The sequence below is a fragment of the Varanus komodoensis genome, unplaced genomic scaffold, assembly GCF_004798865.1.
Source record: "Varanus komodoensis strain SLA01 unplaced genomic scaffold, ASM479886v1 scaffold5, whole genome shotgun sequence".
Lineage (NCBI taxonomy): Eukaryota > Metazoa > Chordata > Lepidosauria > Squamata > Varanidae > Varanus > Varanus komodoensis.
In genome coordinates this window covers 7,085,911-7,102,324 of record NW_025336087.1, presented here as the reverse complement: position 1 = coordinate 7,102,324, position 16,414 = coordinate 7,085,911, and the positions used below count along the sequence as shown (strand labels likewise).

The window sequence follows — 16,414 nt, the reverse complement described above, 5'->3', positions numbered from 1 at the left end:
CATGGATGACACTGAAAAAAATTAAATAGCTGTAGCTGAATTAGTTCTTTATATCTTTTGAGGCAGAAGGCCCAATAAAATAAGTAATTGCCACATCTCAAACATTAAGTAGCCTCCAGAAGATTATGGAGACATCGCACTACAATTTACTGTACCAAAAACTGAAACCATTTGTACTTCAGTGCAGCTTTTGCAAGTTCTGCTATAAAAGCTATATGAAAAGTACTTATACAGATGGAGGAGGAACTTCAGTATCTCTAGACCCACAACCTCAGAATGAATCTAAGAGCTGTTGCTGCTTCTTAAAGTTTTCATAACCTTTCTTCTAAATCTACAATAGGTGATACAGACCACTTGAAACTGCCTCAGTAAGGAGCTGTTCTATGCAATGGGTTGTTAATGTATACCGGTACATCATGTGACACCACTATGTTATCTGTAGACAATGTTGTCTTGCAAGACATGTTCACATGTACAAAATAATACTGAAGGTACACAGTAGATCACCAACAGCTCCCTTTAAATAAAAACTGTCAAATTCAAATTGGAAGGCCAACTTTGCAACCTAGCAGGTGCTGGGGTCCTTACCTATTGGTACAGGCCATGAAAACAAGGAGTTTTTCTTCAAATATTGCTTGACAGCTGTACCACTATACAGACTATACTGATGAATGAGTACTTAGCTTCTAAAAACATGCCTCACTTTCCTATCCTATTATATAGCCCTTAACATCTTGCCTCCTCACAATTATTTGGCAGCAACATTACTATACCATATAATAATAATATACCTAGATTCTCCATTTCCAAACTAAAAATCCCTCTCTCACACATAATAGCCCACCATCTAAGCCCACCCCTGCATATAGCTGCTTATCTTCCAAATTATTCTGACAAGCTAAAACAACTCCCACATGAATGCAGCAAGCGAAAAGCTCCTTGTCATTCAAGTACCTTTCAGTTGCAGATCATTCTTCCATCAGACATATTAAAGATCATCTGTAAGGCTTTCTTGCTGTAGAAACTTGGTTATAGAAGGTCCCCTGATACAGGTTTGCCTAATGTCAGTGCTCCAAATGTATCTGGAGCAAACAACTCTCCTTCACCATAACTCTAGCATATGCAAACAACACTACCTGCTGAGGTCTCAAACAATGTTTTAGCAGTCTTAAAAATACAGCCTAGCAAGCCCACATTTCCGGTCACGTTTAATAATCACACACATTCTCAGGACCTACTGCTCCTATCCCAATAAAGTTGCACAGCACTGCCTTCTAATGCAGGGGAGCTGAACATCTTGGGGATGTGGGTCCAAATGACACTCCCCTCCCCAAACATCTGCAAGCTGAATATCTTCAAAAGACAGAACTCCACCTGAAAACCCTGCCCCATTCCTGGCACCATCTTGCCTTACATTCCACTTGCATTTTGCTTCTTTCTTTCAGAAAAAAGAGGTAGAGAGAAAAGTAGCCCTTTCAAACATGGTATCCAGGCTGCCCTTGCCCTTTTTCAGGCAGACTCGGACAATAGCTTTCTAACAGTTTCATTATGTTAATACAAGCCGGTCAGACTAGCTTAAAAATACAAATGAAGCATATTCCAGAAGTCAGTAACAAATGACATAAGCATAGTTAGATAGGTCACATTTCTTTATGAATCATTAAAGAAATGTTACCCATCGATAAGAAGTTGATTCTAAACAGGATAGCTCTCCCCACTCCTAAATTCAGAATACCAACATCCCACTTTTAAAAAAGATCTTCTTACTTAATGACTTGGAGCACCCCCATTGGTTGATGCTGGATCCTGGGATTAGTGTCTGATCCACCCACCTCCTTATTAGCACCTGACTGAATCTGAACTGCCACCTGACTCATCTTTGAGCCCAAGAGCCTTGGCACCTCTGTTCCCACATCCCTTGAAGGCTGTTTTGCAGGAGCAATGGTCCAATTCCTATATACTTGCTGATTTACTGGCTTCACACAGCACTTATCATGTGGACTTAACAGTGACAATTCCTTCAAGGGATGCAGTTTTGGGAACTCCAAAGACTGAATAGGGAATCTCTGCAGAGGAGGTACATCATCTCTACTCTAATCATTTTGGTGAAAAGTGAGAAGGGACAACAGTCCAATTAGTCCCATGTTTTGTTTTCTTCTTTCATTCATCTATTCTAATTACTTAGATTATTTACTACATGTTAAGTCTCTCCTTTACCAACACAATTACTTAATTCATGCAGACTGTCATTTGAGTCCTCCTGAGAATAGGTCTCTTTCATTGTTACTAAAGACACAAGTGGATTCCCGAGCATTTTATTTATTTATTTATTTATTTTATTTATAAAATTTGTATGCCGTCCATTACTTGCATCTCTGGATGACTTACAAATAAATCAAAATAAAATAGATAAATTGACTATTCCACACTGGCTGTAATTAATAAAATACAAACAATAAAATCAAAATACATATTAAAATATTGATTAAATTAAAAGATCTTAACCTGGCGCCGAAAAACATATAGTGACGGTGCCAGGTGGACCTCTCTTGGGAGCACATTCCATAGTTGAGGTGCCACCGCGGAGAAGGCCCTCCTCCGGCTTCTCTGTCTCCTAACGTCTTTCACAGAGGGTTCCTGGAGGAGGGCTTCTGTTGCTGATCTCAGGGGGTGGGAGGGCAAATAGGGAAAAGGGCGTTCCTTTAGGTATCCTGGTCCCAAGCAGTTTAGGGCTTTATAGGTAATAACCAGCACCTTGAATTGAGCCCGGACTTCGATGGAAGCCAATGGAGCTGATAGAGGACTGGGGTTATATGAGAATAACGCCCAGTCCCCGACAGCATCCTGGCAGCTCTATTTTGTACCATCTGGAGTATCCGGACTGTCCTCAAGGAGAGCCCCACGTAAAGCGTGTTACAGAAATCCAACTGGGAAGTAACCAATGCGTGTGTTACCGTTGCTAGGCAATCCTCCTCCAGGTAGGGACGTAGCTGATAGATTAGCCGAAGCTGAAGGAAAGTGCTCCTCGCTACCGCCATCACTTGGGCTTCCAAGGACAAGGGCAGCATGCAGTGTTCTACTAGGTATGGCCAGTTCATCCCTTCCCAGACAGAGTCTGACCATGAACCACCATGCTCTGGTAAGCTCCTGGCTGGATTATTGTAATGCATCCTACATGAAGCTGCCCTTGAAGTTTCAGCATTACTTTCACTTCAACAGGCCTGCTTGCTAAAATAAGATCTCACACTGGTACTCTTCTCCATGTAACTCTTTTATCAGATGTATGAAGATCACCTACAAAGAAGGGGACTTTCCTGGCAGCAGCACTAGTTATGCTGGAATACTTTCCCCAAAGATTTTTTCTGGAACCAAGACCGCAAACATTTAGGCACTAGACAAAATACAATGTATTTACCCAATATAACCATGCAAATTTTAGCCTTTTACCTTCTTTTTCTTTTGTTTATTGCTGTACTTAACAACAACAGGCAACTTGATGGATGGCATATCATTTTGTTCAGTGTTAGGATTTTCTGTATATCCTTCCTCTACCACTTTAACTTGTAGATATCATTCTTCCTTGTCACTTTTTATACCAGAGCTGCTTAATTATTTATTATTGGATGCCTATAACCATGTGAGATAGTGATGATTTACAATTTCTGCAGTGTGGTCAAGCCAAATGTTGTTCTCCACAGAAACATGATAGTGACAGTACTAGTGCCATCACAAGAGAATTAATAGTGCTGCCTCCCCACTATGAACATGTGAACAGCAACTGTTTTTCCTCTGACAACTTGAGCTCTGCCTGTACCTCATCTAATACATATTTTCTCTTACTATTGTCTGGTCCTGGTATAATCCTTCCTAAAATGATTGGTAACCTTCCTCACTATCTGTTTTTAATCTATACTGCTCATTAAGTGCAACAGTCACTTGAACTTGTTTGTGGCAAAACAACAACAACATGCATTTGTGGATTTCTTTACGATATCAGTAAACTTGAACTCAAGAACAAACTTTGGGGGAAAAAAGGAAATTTAGAATACCACAGAGGAAACTAACTCACCATGAACTTGATTGATTTCTGAATTTTGAGAGAGGATTTCATCTGCTAGTTTTTGAGCAGTTGGCAGAACTTCTGTATGGTGCACTGTGATCAAATACTGTACAAACTTTTGTAGTTGGTCTCTGTTCATTTGAAAGAGAGTCTCTGAAATGGGAAGATGCAGTTTGACCTGATCAGGCTTGCGGATCCGGTATAAAGAGAGCGCCACGACATGGGCACAGTAAAATATGTCTTTGTTTCCACAGCTACAGGTCACTGAGGTAATCTTGCAACGATCAAAGCTGATAGCTACATTGCAAACAGTTTCTGGCTCCGATTGCATTGCAGGCTCGGTCACTGTGCCGCTCAGATGGAAACCTGCACATTAAGAATTTTAAAAAGGATAATTTAGTGAATTTATTTTATGATTGCCATCTTAAATAAACAAAGCAGTTCAGTTCAACAAGCAGAATGCACGTTTAAAGAGAGATCATCTCAGATGGCAACTGTGGTCTTCAGCAGCAGCCACTGAAAATCACCCAAAAGAACATTGTGTATATAAATAGTTTCACACATACAAAGTGGTAATTGTGGTAGATGACTACTAGAGAAAAAACAGGAAATTGAGCACACACTAGTACACTAAACCTCCATTACTTTACAATTCTCACAGTAGTACATTTTTCAGCACCACAGCCTACAAACACTAGTTAGAACCTTCCCATCAGAGAGATCTGGCAAAACTTCATTGCTTTAAATAAATGAAAAGAAAGTATCTAGGACTACATTCATATGAGCAGACTTCAAACAATATTCACTACTTCTTCAGGGTTTATTAAAGTAAGGTGGGCCTCATTTCCATATTGTTCATCTATATAGGCACACAGCTTGCCACAGTCTAAGCTCAAGGAGTGGAGAGCTTTGTGTATGTTTTTAGAGATTAGCATAGGTGCAGTATTAGGAACTCCTGACCTGTACCATGTGTGTAGACCTAGAAATACAAAACATAAGAAAGTGAAGTGTTGTATATACACATTGTTCTCTTGTGCAATATGGATGCAGATTACAGCAAACTGAGTGTCCCTTTACAGTGTTTTACTTCTCACAGGCTTCTATTCATTGTTCATGATCTCCAGTTACACACATACCTGTCATAACCCTGCCATTTTCTTTCCATACAAAAAAAATACTGCATCAACAGCACCTCTCCTGGGATTCCACTTCAGACCATATATCCATATGTGACCGTGGGACATGTCACATTTTTGAATGGTCTCCCATGTAGAAAGGGAATTCTCTGCATACAGAAAATTAGCATGCATGGAGTTGTGTTAAGCCTCTATGTTGGAAACATTCAAGTATGTGATACTCTAACACTTCCTTCTCCAGTAACATGCATGGATCTTCAGAATTTTTACATAAGATGCCAACAGAATCACTACAATAGCACAGAAGACATCTGTGAATACAATGAGATTTTTAAAATGGAATTCATTGTAAAATCTTCAAGATTAATGGGAATCTGTTCCTTGGATCCATGTTTGTGCAAAAAGGGCAGCTTTGGCAAGTTACAAATAGGTGATTATCAGTGTGCAGTCTATAGAAATTAATACAAGCTTCAATCTGATAATGGTTGTCAGGTGGCTCTATGTAATTGGAAAAAAATGAAATTCAATAAAAAGCAGGAGGTACTGCAGAGTACCCACAAAATTTCAATATGCTTATAGGTCCAAATGGTTAAGAACCAGATGCTATCTGCACTCTTAGGTGGCCAGCCTGTGAAATACGGCTTGGGTCCTGGTTACCTGAAGGAGCGCTTACATCCATATTTGCCCAGTCGCCCCCTGAGATCGGCGGGAGAGGCCCTTCTCCGGGAGCCCTCCGTGAGAGAAATTAGGAGGGTGGTTACTCGGAGAAGGGCTTTCTCAGCGGTGGCGCCTAAGTTATGGAATGAGCTCCCCAGAGAGGTCCGCCTGGCGCCGTCATTTGTTTTTCGGCGCCAGGCTAAGACCTTTTTATTTAAGCAACATTTTAAATGCTAAATACAATTGAATTTTATCTGGCCAGGGCGGCTTATTTTATAATGTGAGTTTTAATTAAGATTATTTTATATGGATTTTAACTTGTTTTATCTATGTTGTAAGCTGCCCCGAGGCTTCGGCGAAAGGGGCGGCATAAAAATGTTTTAATAAATAAATAAATAAAATACTATAAAGTATGCATTTGCTGAACACAAAGTCCACTTTTGAATGTTCTCTATCTATGGAGTAGATTACAGGTTTGTTATGACTGTAGCTATGTATTACAAGCTATGTTTCAGATAAAACAAGTCACAGTACCAACATGACTCTTGTACCAAAGATTAGATAAAGTAGTATCAACATTACATGTCCAAAGCTCTGTACAATACAAGATTGATGCAAGAAAGAAATTCCAGGTGTGTCTTGTTAGCAAACATATGTTAGTACTGTGCAAAGCAAGGCAAACATGGAAAGGAAGCAGTGAAGAGAAATAAAGCACGATTCATGATGCATGGACTCATTTTGCAGTGAAACAGGTTCTCTATTGGTGAAAAGCCTGATCCATTCCTAAATAACCTTCAACAAGTCATTACCATCTGATTGTAATGGACAATAAATAAACCAAGGCTCCCTTCCTAAAGAAGCATAACTACTAGGGCAATGGAAATTATCTGGACAATCAGCTATTTTCTATTGAAATCTACTCATTGAAGCCTTTAATTCAGTTTTGATATGAATTCAATGGCTTATATCTTAACTTTTCTTTCCACAAAAGGAAGCAATCCTTTCATTAATGGAAATCTTTAATCCAGTGGAGGCTCCCACTGGTAGAAGTAAGGGAGAATAGACAGTTCCATCCAATTCCCGTGCAACATCAATGCCAATTCCCATATAGAGAGGTCTCTGATCATCTGTAACAGGTTTTGAGGGGAGCTATGGAATCAGTAGATACTGCCTTCCTCTTCCAGTGGGTACAAGTGGGTTTTCCATTCATGGGACTCCAGGATCCAAAAGGTAAGGAAACATATGGCATTCTGATGTGCTCCAGCAGAAAATGGATATGTTGTTCCTCTAACCATGAAGATGATTCAGTGGTGTACAGAACAGATGATTGTTCTGTACACCACTGAATTAATACATGTATGTTAATCCCTTATGTATATCATACAAGTTTTTAGAATTCCCAAATGAACTCTCTGGGGTATGACTTGTAGCAATTGCCAAATACTAGAATGACCCAAGCAGAATGAAGGACAGACATGAGAAAAAACCACCACAGAAACAATAATCAACTTTTTAATATATAATGGAGGGAATTTCATATGGATTTTTACTTCTGGTCATTACTCTTCTGTACGTCAGAAGAATTTATTATTTACTGTAACCTCAGGTAATTAAGTACACAATTCTCTAGTCAAGGCAGCCGTAAACCACCACAAAAAGCCACAGCAATGAAAACTTCCAGGATGGACAGCTGGGATGGTCACACTACACTGACTCTGACCTCAAGATTCCAACTGTCTAGAAACACAGACATACCAAGCAGAGTACCTAACATTGTGGTCAGGCAACCCTGAGCATGGCTCTGAAGGGACACAAGCACACTGACACACCACAAACTAAAAGCACACACAATAATGGCTAGACAGCCAGTCAGAAAGGAAACAAGTAAACATTGAGGTTACAATGCGATTTGTCTGAGAAAGGATTTTCTGTTCCTGTTATTGCCAGATGTATCTTTAACAGTTCAGGATACAAAGCCAAGCAATGAATGTTTTCATCAGAACTCCATGTTTGCTAGTATTCTGCACCCATCTGCCACTCTCTACTTCCACCTGGTGATATTCCCCATATAGTTGCTATATGCTAGTAGATTAACCCACAAACTCAGCCACTGGCTGAAGAAACTGTATTAAAACCTCTATAAGCACCATGAATTTGCTTTCTGTCTCTCAAGTAAATTTAAAGAAACAAGTCTTAAAAGACTGATTCTACTGACTGGGCCCAAATGTTTTAATACCCTTTTCTTTGACCCAAATACACGGGCTAGTTAAGAATACTATGCACCCTTTATTCATAATAAAAGTACATTCAACACTAAAACCCCAGTAGAGGGTTTGCCAATAATCTTGTCACAGAACTATACATGCCAATTCTTGCAAAGATGCACATTTGTTTTCATGATGCAAAGCTCAAGATTTTAGTGGTCAGACTCTTTCAGCCAATTAAATCGAGTTCCACATGTTCACAGACAGCTTCCAGTAAAAAACTACACTGAAAAAGCACTTAACTGAAGTCAGAGCAATCCCCTATGCATTGGTTCCAAAACATCCCAGAGACCACAGGATATTTGGATTCCCCCTCCCAAGGCCATAGACAATCCTATGAATTCAGAAGGTTCTGATCCTTCTTCCTCTCTCTCCCACTCACAGAAGAGCCACAGCAGCTGCTTTCTGAGGACACAACAATTACTAAATTGAGTATCTCATGGTCTCTTGGAAATCTGTCCAGAAGAAAAGTTAGAACAAGGGGGACACAAAAGTACAAATCATTCCACCTGTTCTAGCAGGTGTTTTGCTCACTAAGCGTAAGATAATCAGAATTTTCCAACATCAGGCAGAGGACTGTACCTTAAGTAGTGCCCAGATATTACTAGAAGAAGGTACAATACCAAATGGTGATTTTGGGATGAAAAGTGAAGCCCCACACATTTAGTATGAATATTAACAATTTGCATAATGGATTTTAACCTTTATTTATTCTTTTACAGAAAAATAAGCTTGAATGTGATATATTTTATGGATTACACACGTGTAGACTAGAACAAGTTTGAATGAAAATTTTACCTTAAAATGTTATTTTTAAAGGGATCTTTTAAGAGAACAAAAATAAAATAAAATCCAATTCCATTTCTTCGCCTCACATCCCTATTAGTTCTCAATTTGCCAAAAATTATTTCCTTAATTCATGGCCTGCTAATGCTTTATTATGTTTGTGAGACACTAAAGGTGAACAGTGTCCATCCCTCCTGTGATTCTGTTCCATTAGAGGAAGAAAGTTAAAGCAGAGTAGGGAGAAATATTCAGTCCCCTCCCCCATCATGTGCAGGACAACCCTAAAAGGCACTCATTCAGTCCTATACTGTCTGTCTGTCTGTCTGTCTGTCTATGAAATTTGTATGCTGTCCAATTACTAACGTATCTGGACGGCTAACAGCATAAATAAATTGACGACCCACCCTGGCTGCAAATACAATAATAAAATTCAATATTAAAATATTGATTAAATAAAAAGGTCTTAACCTGGTGCTGAAAAACATATAATGACGGCGCCAAGCGGACCTCCCTGGGGAACACATTCCATAGTCGGGGTGCCACCGCAGAGAAGGCCCTCCTCCAGGTACTCTGTCTCCTAACATCTTTCACGGAAGGTTCCCAGAGGAGGGCTTCTGTTGCTGATCTCAGGGGGTAGGAGGGCAAATAGGGAAAAAGATGTTCCTTAAGGTATCCTGGTCCCAAACCGTTTAAAGCTTTATACGTAATAACCAGCACCTTGAATTGAGCCCGGACTTCGATGGGACGCCAATGGAGCTGACAGAGGACTGGGGTTATATGAGAATAATGCCCAGTCCCCGAGAGCATCCTGGCAGCTCTATTTTGAACCATCTGAAGTATCCGGACTGTCTTCAAGGGCAGCCCCAAATAAAGCGCGTTACAGAAATCCAACTGGGAAGTAACCAATGCTTGTGTTACTGTTGCTAGGCAATTCTCCTCCAGGTAGGGACGTAACATGGAGAGGGACGGGCTCTGCTTGGCAGGAGAGGACACTTAGGGGCGATGGTGTCAATCGCTCTGGCCATTTCCCCATTCCACAGTTCAACCAGAGCATCAACAGGAGCGCCAGCTTTATCAACCGGAAAATCCCCCAGAGCCCTCAGGAATCCATCCGGATCCATCCAACTCCGAGGACGGACCATCACCCTTACAGAGGGAAAGGCCAGTTCCGAGCTCAAACCTCACAAGGAAGTGATCTTTCCATGACAAGGGAGTCAGACACAAAGTCCTCACCCTCAAATCACTCTCTTCCTGCCCCGTCGAGAAAACCAGGTCCAGCATGTGACCACGTTACATGACCACGGGTTGGGCCTATGACATGTTAAGACAGCCCCATGGCCATCATGGAGACCATGAAGTCCTGAGTCACCCCAGTCAGAATAGTCTTGGCATGGAGATTGAAGTCCCCCAGGACTAACATCCTGGGAGTCTTCAACACCAGGTCTGAGATGATCTCCATCAGTTCAGGCAAGGAGTCTGATGGGCAGAAGGGTGCATGGTACACCAGCAGAATCCCCAATCTGTCTCGATCGCCCAGCACCAGGTATAAGCACTCTAGACCTGATCTCGAGGGAACAGGAAGCCCCATGAGGGAAATAGAGGCTTGGTGAATTAAAGCGACCCCCCCCTCCAGACGTGACTGGTGCTGAACTAGATACCCAGGCGGGCACAGCTGAGAGAGGGCTACATCCCCACCCTCTCCCGCCCAGGTCTCTGTAATGCAAGCCAGGTCGGCCCCCTCATCCACAATTAAGCTGTGGATGAGGGATGTTTTATTATGAACCGACCTGGCATTAAGCAGCAGCACCGTCAAGCCTGAGGGGCGGTTGGTAAGCTTACCCGGAACCTTCCAGTTGGAGGAATAACCAGAAGGGGGAACAGGTATCAACCATCTGTCCCTCCTCCTCCTATGCCGACATGTTAATCCCACAACACCATATCTCCCCTTGCCCAACACCACCCCAATGGTAGCGCCCATGTGCTCCCCAGGCAACCCCATAAAAACAGCAGCCAGATGTTTTAGTGGAGTCACTAAAACAAATACAATAAAATACAATTTAAAACCCTCCAGCCCACCCACTACTTTTTACCATTTGATTCACTTTTAAAATTTATTTCTTTTACTTCTGATGAATCCAAGGCAAAAGATTTCTTCCTTTCAGCTGTGCTGAAAAATCCAAGGATTTAGGTTTCCATGTAGAACCATTAATTTCTGTTAATAAATAGTATTACCCTTCCTACTGTGTTTCAATTTTTACCTGATCAGGGGCTACACTGAAGGACTTGCTCCAACTTGCTAGTTTTCCATGCACAGAGATTTTTGCAAGGAAAAGAATTCGATGATCAGATAATTCACGTCCAGTTTAATTCCAACAGCTCAGACACAGATTTGCTACCTCAGTGAGAACTAGACCATAGTCTTTCTATCCTCAGTGTTTGGTCCTATGAGGTGCCCAACGACTTCTACTGCTTCTCCATCCACACACCCCACTATGCAAGAGGATGAAGCCATTTCACTTGCATGAAAGATCATAAAAGCTGAACCACTAAAAACTGGCTCATACAGACACTTATCCTACCACCAAGAATCCTTTGTCACAAGGCTCCTTGGGAAAGGGTGGGCTTTTCCTGGATACTTTTTTCTTCCTTCTTTCAGCAAGTGCAGGCTTTTCTCTATGAAAGTGAACAGGAAACAAATCACCACTGACTTGCATGGGGAGAGAGGAATGCATGCTCTCTCTCTCTCTCCCCCCTCCTCCTTTCCCCTGAATGACAGAGAGAGGGGGGGGGAGAGAGAGAGAGGGAGAGGGAGAGAGAGTTCACCCTTCTGTATTCTCCATGTGCGCATGCGTGAAAAAGAGCTAACACAGAAGGGGTACAAAAAGGATGGACCCAAAAAGGTTACAGATCTCACCACAGCCTAAACAGACTTATATGTTTAGGTTACAAATGCAATCCCTTATCTGGCTTTTCCTGTTTATGTATTAGAAGCAGCCTGTCTTTACTGATAAGAATGGTGGAAGGTATTAAGAGCCTCAAACATCTCCTTTGTTTTCCTCTTCCTGGCTCACTATTTGGTTGCAAACTTACAACAGATGCCATATAAAATTACCTTACTCTTTAGGAAACAAAGACACATTTTTGTTTATTCTTATTTGTAACTATGATTTTTGTACCATTTCCAAATTAACCATGACAGATGAATCAGGTATAAGTAAGCCTGTTTACCCATCCTATTAATTTTCATAAAGCAAGGAAGAAAATCCAGCTGTTTAAAATTTCCACTCATATACGCCCTTTAAAAATTAGTGGACCCTCAGCAGATAGGTATTTGACAGTGACAAGACTGTAGCCTATAATGGGCACTAAATGGGAAAACAGAAAAGCTGGCTGATTTTCCAGTGTAAATTCCACTGCAGATTCTTTCCTTGTAACTATTTGTAACCACCAATGCCTGCCAGTTTCTTTTACTGCATTACCAACAAATGCCTGCTTGTCCGTTCATAGTAATAATTTGAATTTAATATGAAGTAACAGATGAGCAATCTTCTTCATAAATCAATCCCCCTCCCCCCAAAGAGTTCTCAAATGTGTTTCCATTAAAAGCACATCTCAGCACATCCTGCTGACTGTGGTTGCCAAAATGCCCCCTCCTTCTCCCTTCAGTCTCTTGTGGACTATACAGCATAAATTAGCTATTCATTACATGTGAAGGAGTCACAGATAAAGCTGCACCCTGCTGAGGAAGGCTGCTACTTTACACATCAATTTCAGAACAAAAGCATCTGCTACTTTACTAATATGTATATTTAAAGCTGCTGAAGATTATATGATGCTCATTGCCTGTTTGTTCAGATATTATGGACTCCTAAGTAGCATTGCTCAAAATTATTCACTTTGAAGCTTCCATTTCCTGGTACTTTGTAATATAGACTCCCACCTCACCCCAAGTAACATGCACACTTTAGATGGAAGTCAACATTTTTTTAATGAGCAAACCAAGTGAGGCATTTCTGGCCAGCAAGTGCTACTTCAAATTGTTAGTATCTTGATTATATACAAAGCCTCATCAAAAATCAAGATTATAAACAAAAGTTAGCAATCAGAAGTTACAAATACATGCCAAATAAAAACAGAAATATTAGTCAAAAGACAGACCCCATCCCAAGGTTTACCTCCAACTGAATGACACCACCAATCTTTTTTACAGGTTTAAACACTGTACAACTTTGCATCCATGCTTTTATTCCCATAAGCATAGTGGTGCGTTATATTGTTAGGAAACCCAATGGGAAGAACTGACTCCCAGAAATTATTGGCAAATTGTTCTTGTGCCAGTAAAAGAAATGTATCAACAAAAAGAATCACACCATCAGTAATACTTCAGTGTTCCCAGCCTCTTAAAACTCTTAATATTACACACAAAGCTATTCCAAAGTGACCATTTTTATGTCTATAATCTAAGGATACCAGGGCAATTTAAAAAACTGTTTAGGGTGAGCAATGGCCTGTTGACTTGTGTCATGAAGATCTAATCTAGATGCAAACTCAATGAAACATCTTCCATCATCACCTGTTAATCCCTTTCAACATAACAAGAGACAGAGAGATCTTGACCTGTGGATCACTTCATTGTCACAAAGTATCATGCATCTCAGGGCACCCCAAACCGAGCCAGTGATTTATGTTTACAGTTTTGCCACTACAGCAAATTTAGCTGTGCAATTCCAGCGGCTTCTAAGAGTAGAAGTCCAGTAGCCACAGGAAGGACCAATGAACAGACCAGACATTAATACATAAATGGCAGTGAGAACAGGGCTGCTTATAGACATTATTTGGAAGTCTTGATTTCAAAGGAAATTTTAATAATGTGAAAGAGCACACACATATATTTTAAGTGGAACTTTAGAATAATAGAAAATTACTTGTGGAGATGGGTGATGCTGGGACAACAATTTACTGCCTTATTTTGCCACATATATTATATAAAAATTGCCCTCTCAGGTTCCCTTCTACTTGTCAAAGAGTATTGCCTACTCTGGTAAAAGATGAAACCCTCAGGGAAGATCATTTGAGCATCTAACTTAAATGTTCCATGAAATGGTATACATGGAGAGCACTGTCCCATTTTTCTCCAGTCCAACCTCATGCACTATCACTAATGTCTGGAAATTATTTCTTGTGGTAGGAATATAGCATATTATATTTTAAGGACTGTCACAAAGAAAAGAAAGGGAGCAGGCAAGTGGGTATACGCAATCTTCTTGTTTCTTCAAAGAATACTTTATTAGCAATTAAAGCTGAGAGCATTTTCTCCAGTGCCGGCAGAGTTGAAGTTCAAGCACACAGATGTGTGTGCATGCTATCCCTCCCCCAAAGTGCTGCACCACATTCACTAGAGCTGGACCTACCAAATGATGGCCGACAGCAACTTAGGCAGCATATCCAATCAACAATTTTAACTGTTGTTTAATATGCTGTGAGCTGACCAGAAAACCTTATGGCTAATAGGGAGGTATACAAGCCTAAGTCTATCCTTGAAGGTTAGCGCTTATACAGCAGGTCAAGTGTTCAGGATGTTTTATATACATTCTTTCATTACATACTGTAACAGTGCTCCAAGGTAGGCCAAAATGAGCCATAAAATGCAGCTTCTTATCAGAGACCAAATAACAGTGACTTGACTAATGCTGGTCAGCATATTCTAGACTGAGATAAGATTTAATCTAAAGACTTTTAGGCTAATCACCTAAATATAAGACCAAGCTACATATATAGATGAAACAATCATACAAAATGGATTAGAAAAAGTCATAGAAGATAATGGCTAGTAGTCATAATGACAATATACTACTCTAGCGCCAGAAACTGCATCTATGTTAAATAGCTGTTGGGAAACACAAGTAGAAGAGTGTTATTCTGTTTTGTGTCCTACTTGTGGATTTCTCATGGGCAACTGGTCCAACAGTGTGAAGAGAATCTTGGACAAGATGGACCTTTGGTCCAATGCAGCATGGCTCTTATGGACTTAACCATTAAAGTAACTGTGTGTATAAAAAAATCAAAGGCCCTCTCCCTCCTGTTCAAAGAAGCTGGCCCGGGGGGGGGGGGGGGGGGAGAAAACACCTAGAAAGACACACTTAATCCACTCTTATTGCAAAACACACATCTAGCACTCTAAAAGGTATATACACACACACATAACCACCACTTATCTGCATCATGCTACCATCCCATGCTGGTGGGTATGTGACATGTGTTGGTATTTTTCCTTGTAATGTCTTGGTGGCGCCAGCTATGTGCCACACAACTTCTTACACTTCTCAAAATGAGCATATGGGATTAGTAAAAACAAAACAAAAAACCCTAATAGGGAAGGCATTACAGATAAGGAATGTTCTGGTGCTGTTAAACAACACCTATGATTTGCAGATATTATACTAGAATAACCAGGTCACAATGATGCATAAGAATCAACCACTAACATTGCCTGCTTCCATCGAAAGGGTAACATGTAAGGCTGTTCACTGATCCAGGATTTAAAATACAACCTGTTCACAGTTGCTTAATCTCAGTCTCAATCTCTCTTTCTCTCTCTGTGTGTGTAAGCCTGGAGTAATTATCTTGATTTTTTACCAAAATCACATTGGTGTGTGTAAGTAAATACAGCTGGACAGCAATTTTGCTTATCTCTCAAAAAGTACTTAAACTATTAACTGTAAGTGTAATAAGCATCATATGCATTTTGTACAATAACATATTTGCCCACTGTAATGATAATGTGCATGCTTATGTTGTATATAAAATGTAAGGTGTTCAAAATCACAAAGCACAGTATATTCCAACTGGACAATTCTATGCACAGATCATTTAATGTCAAATATTACTATTTGGCTTGTTTATTTATTTATGCACATATTTATATGCCACATATAACTGCCAAAAGGCCTTCCTAGGCAGCTTACAGAAACATATTAAACATATTAAAAATAGTAAATGTATGTATAAATAACAGCATATTTTAAAACCTATTAAAACAATTAAAACATCACTATAACAATAATATAAAAAGGCCACCAGCATTCACAGGGTTAAGTATTAAAAAAAATTGGTTACAGCACTGTTTATCAACACAGTAACTGCATACACATTTCTGTAGCTGCTACAGCCAAAATTTATAAAACAACTTCCTTTGGTTATGCTAACATTGTTCAAGAGAAATAAACCCATTTAACTGAAGAGTTTTCAGTTGCTATTATGGGCGAAGTTTCACTGTGGGAGAAACGCTATGACAGCACTGTTGCACACACCACTGGCATCATCCACATCTGTTGATCCTGGGAAAAGGTGAGTATATTACAAGTGCAGTATAATATATAACATTATATATATTAACATTAAGGGACAGCCAATGTTAATCTTTTCTTATAAGTAGTGTAGATTGCAATCCATGTAAAACTCAAATGCCATTCTTGAATAAACAGACAGCAGACATGGGTTTTTCAGTATTT

The 16,414-nt window shown here is 40.1% G+C and overlaps 1 protein-coding gene across 1 annotated transcript in view; it reads right to left on the bottom strand.

The window, feature by feature from the left end:
* The window catches only part of ZSWIM6 (zinc finger SWIM-type containing 6), a 113,519-nt gene that overhangs the window by 52,119 nt on the left and 44,986 nt on the right, over positions 1-16,414 (bottom strand). Inside the window, exon 2 of the mRNA XM_044446813.1 lies at positions 4,070-4,426. Coding sequence (XP_044302748.1) covers positions 4,070-4,426 — 357 coding nt within the window. The remainder of the gene's footprint in view (positions 1-4,069; positions 4,427-16,414) is intronic.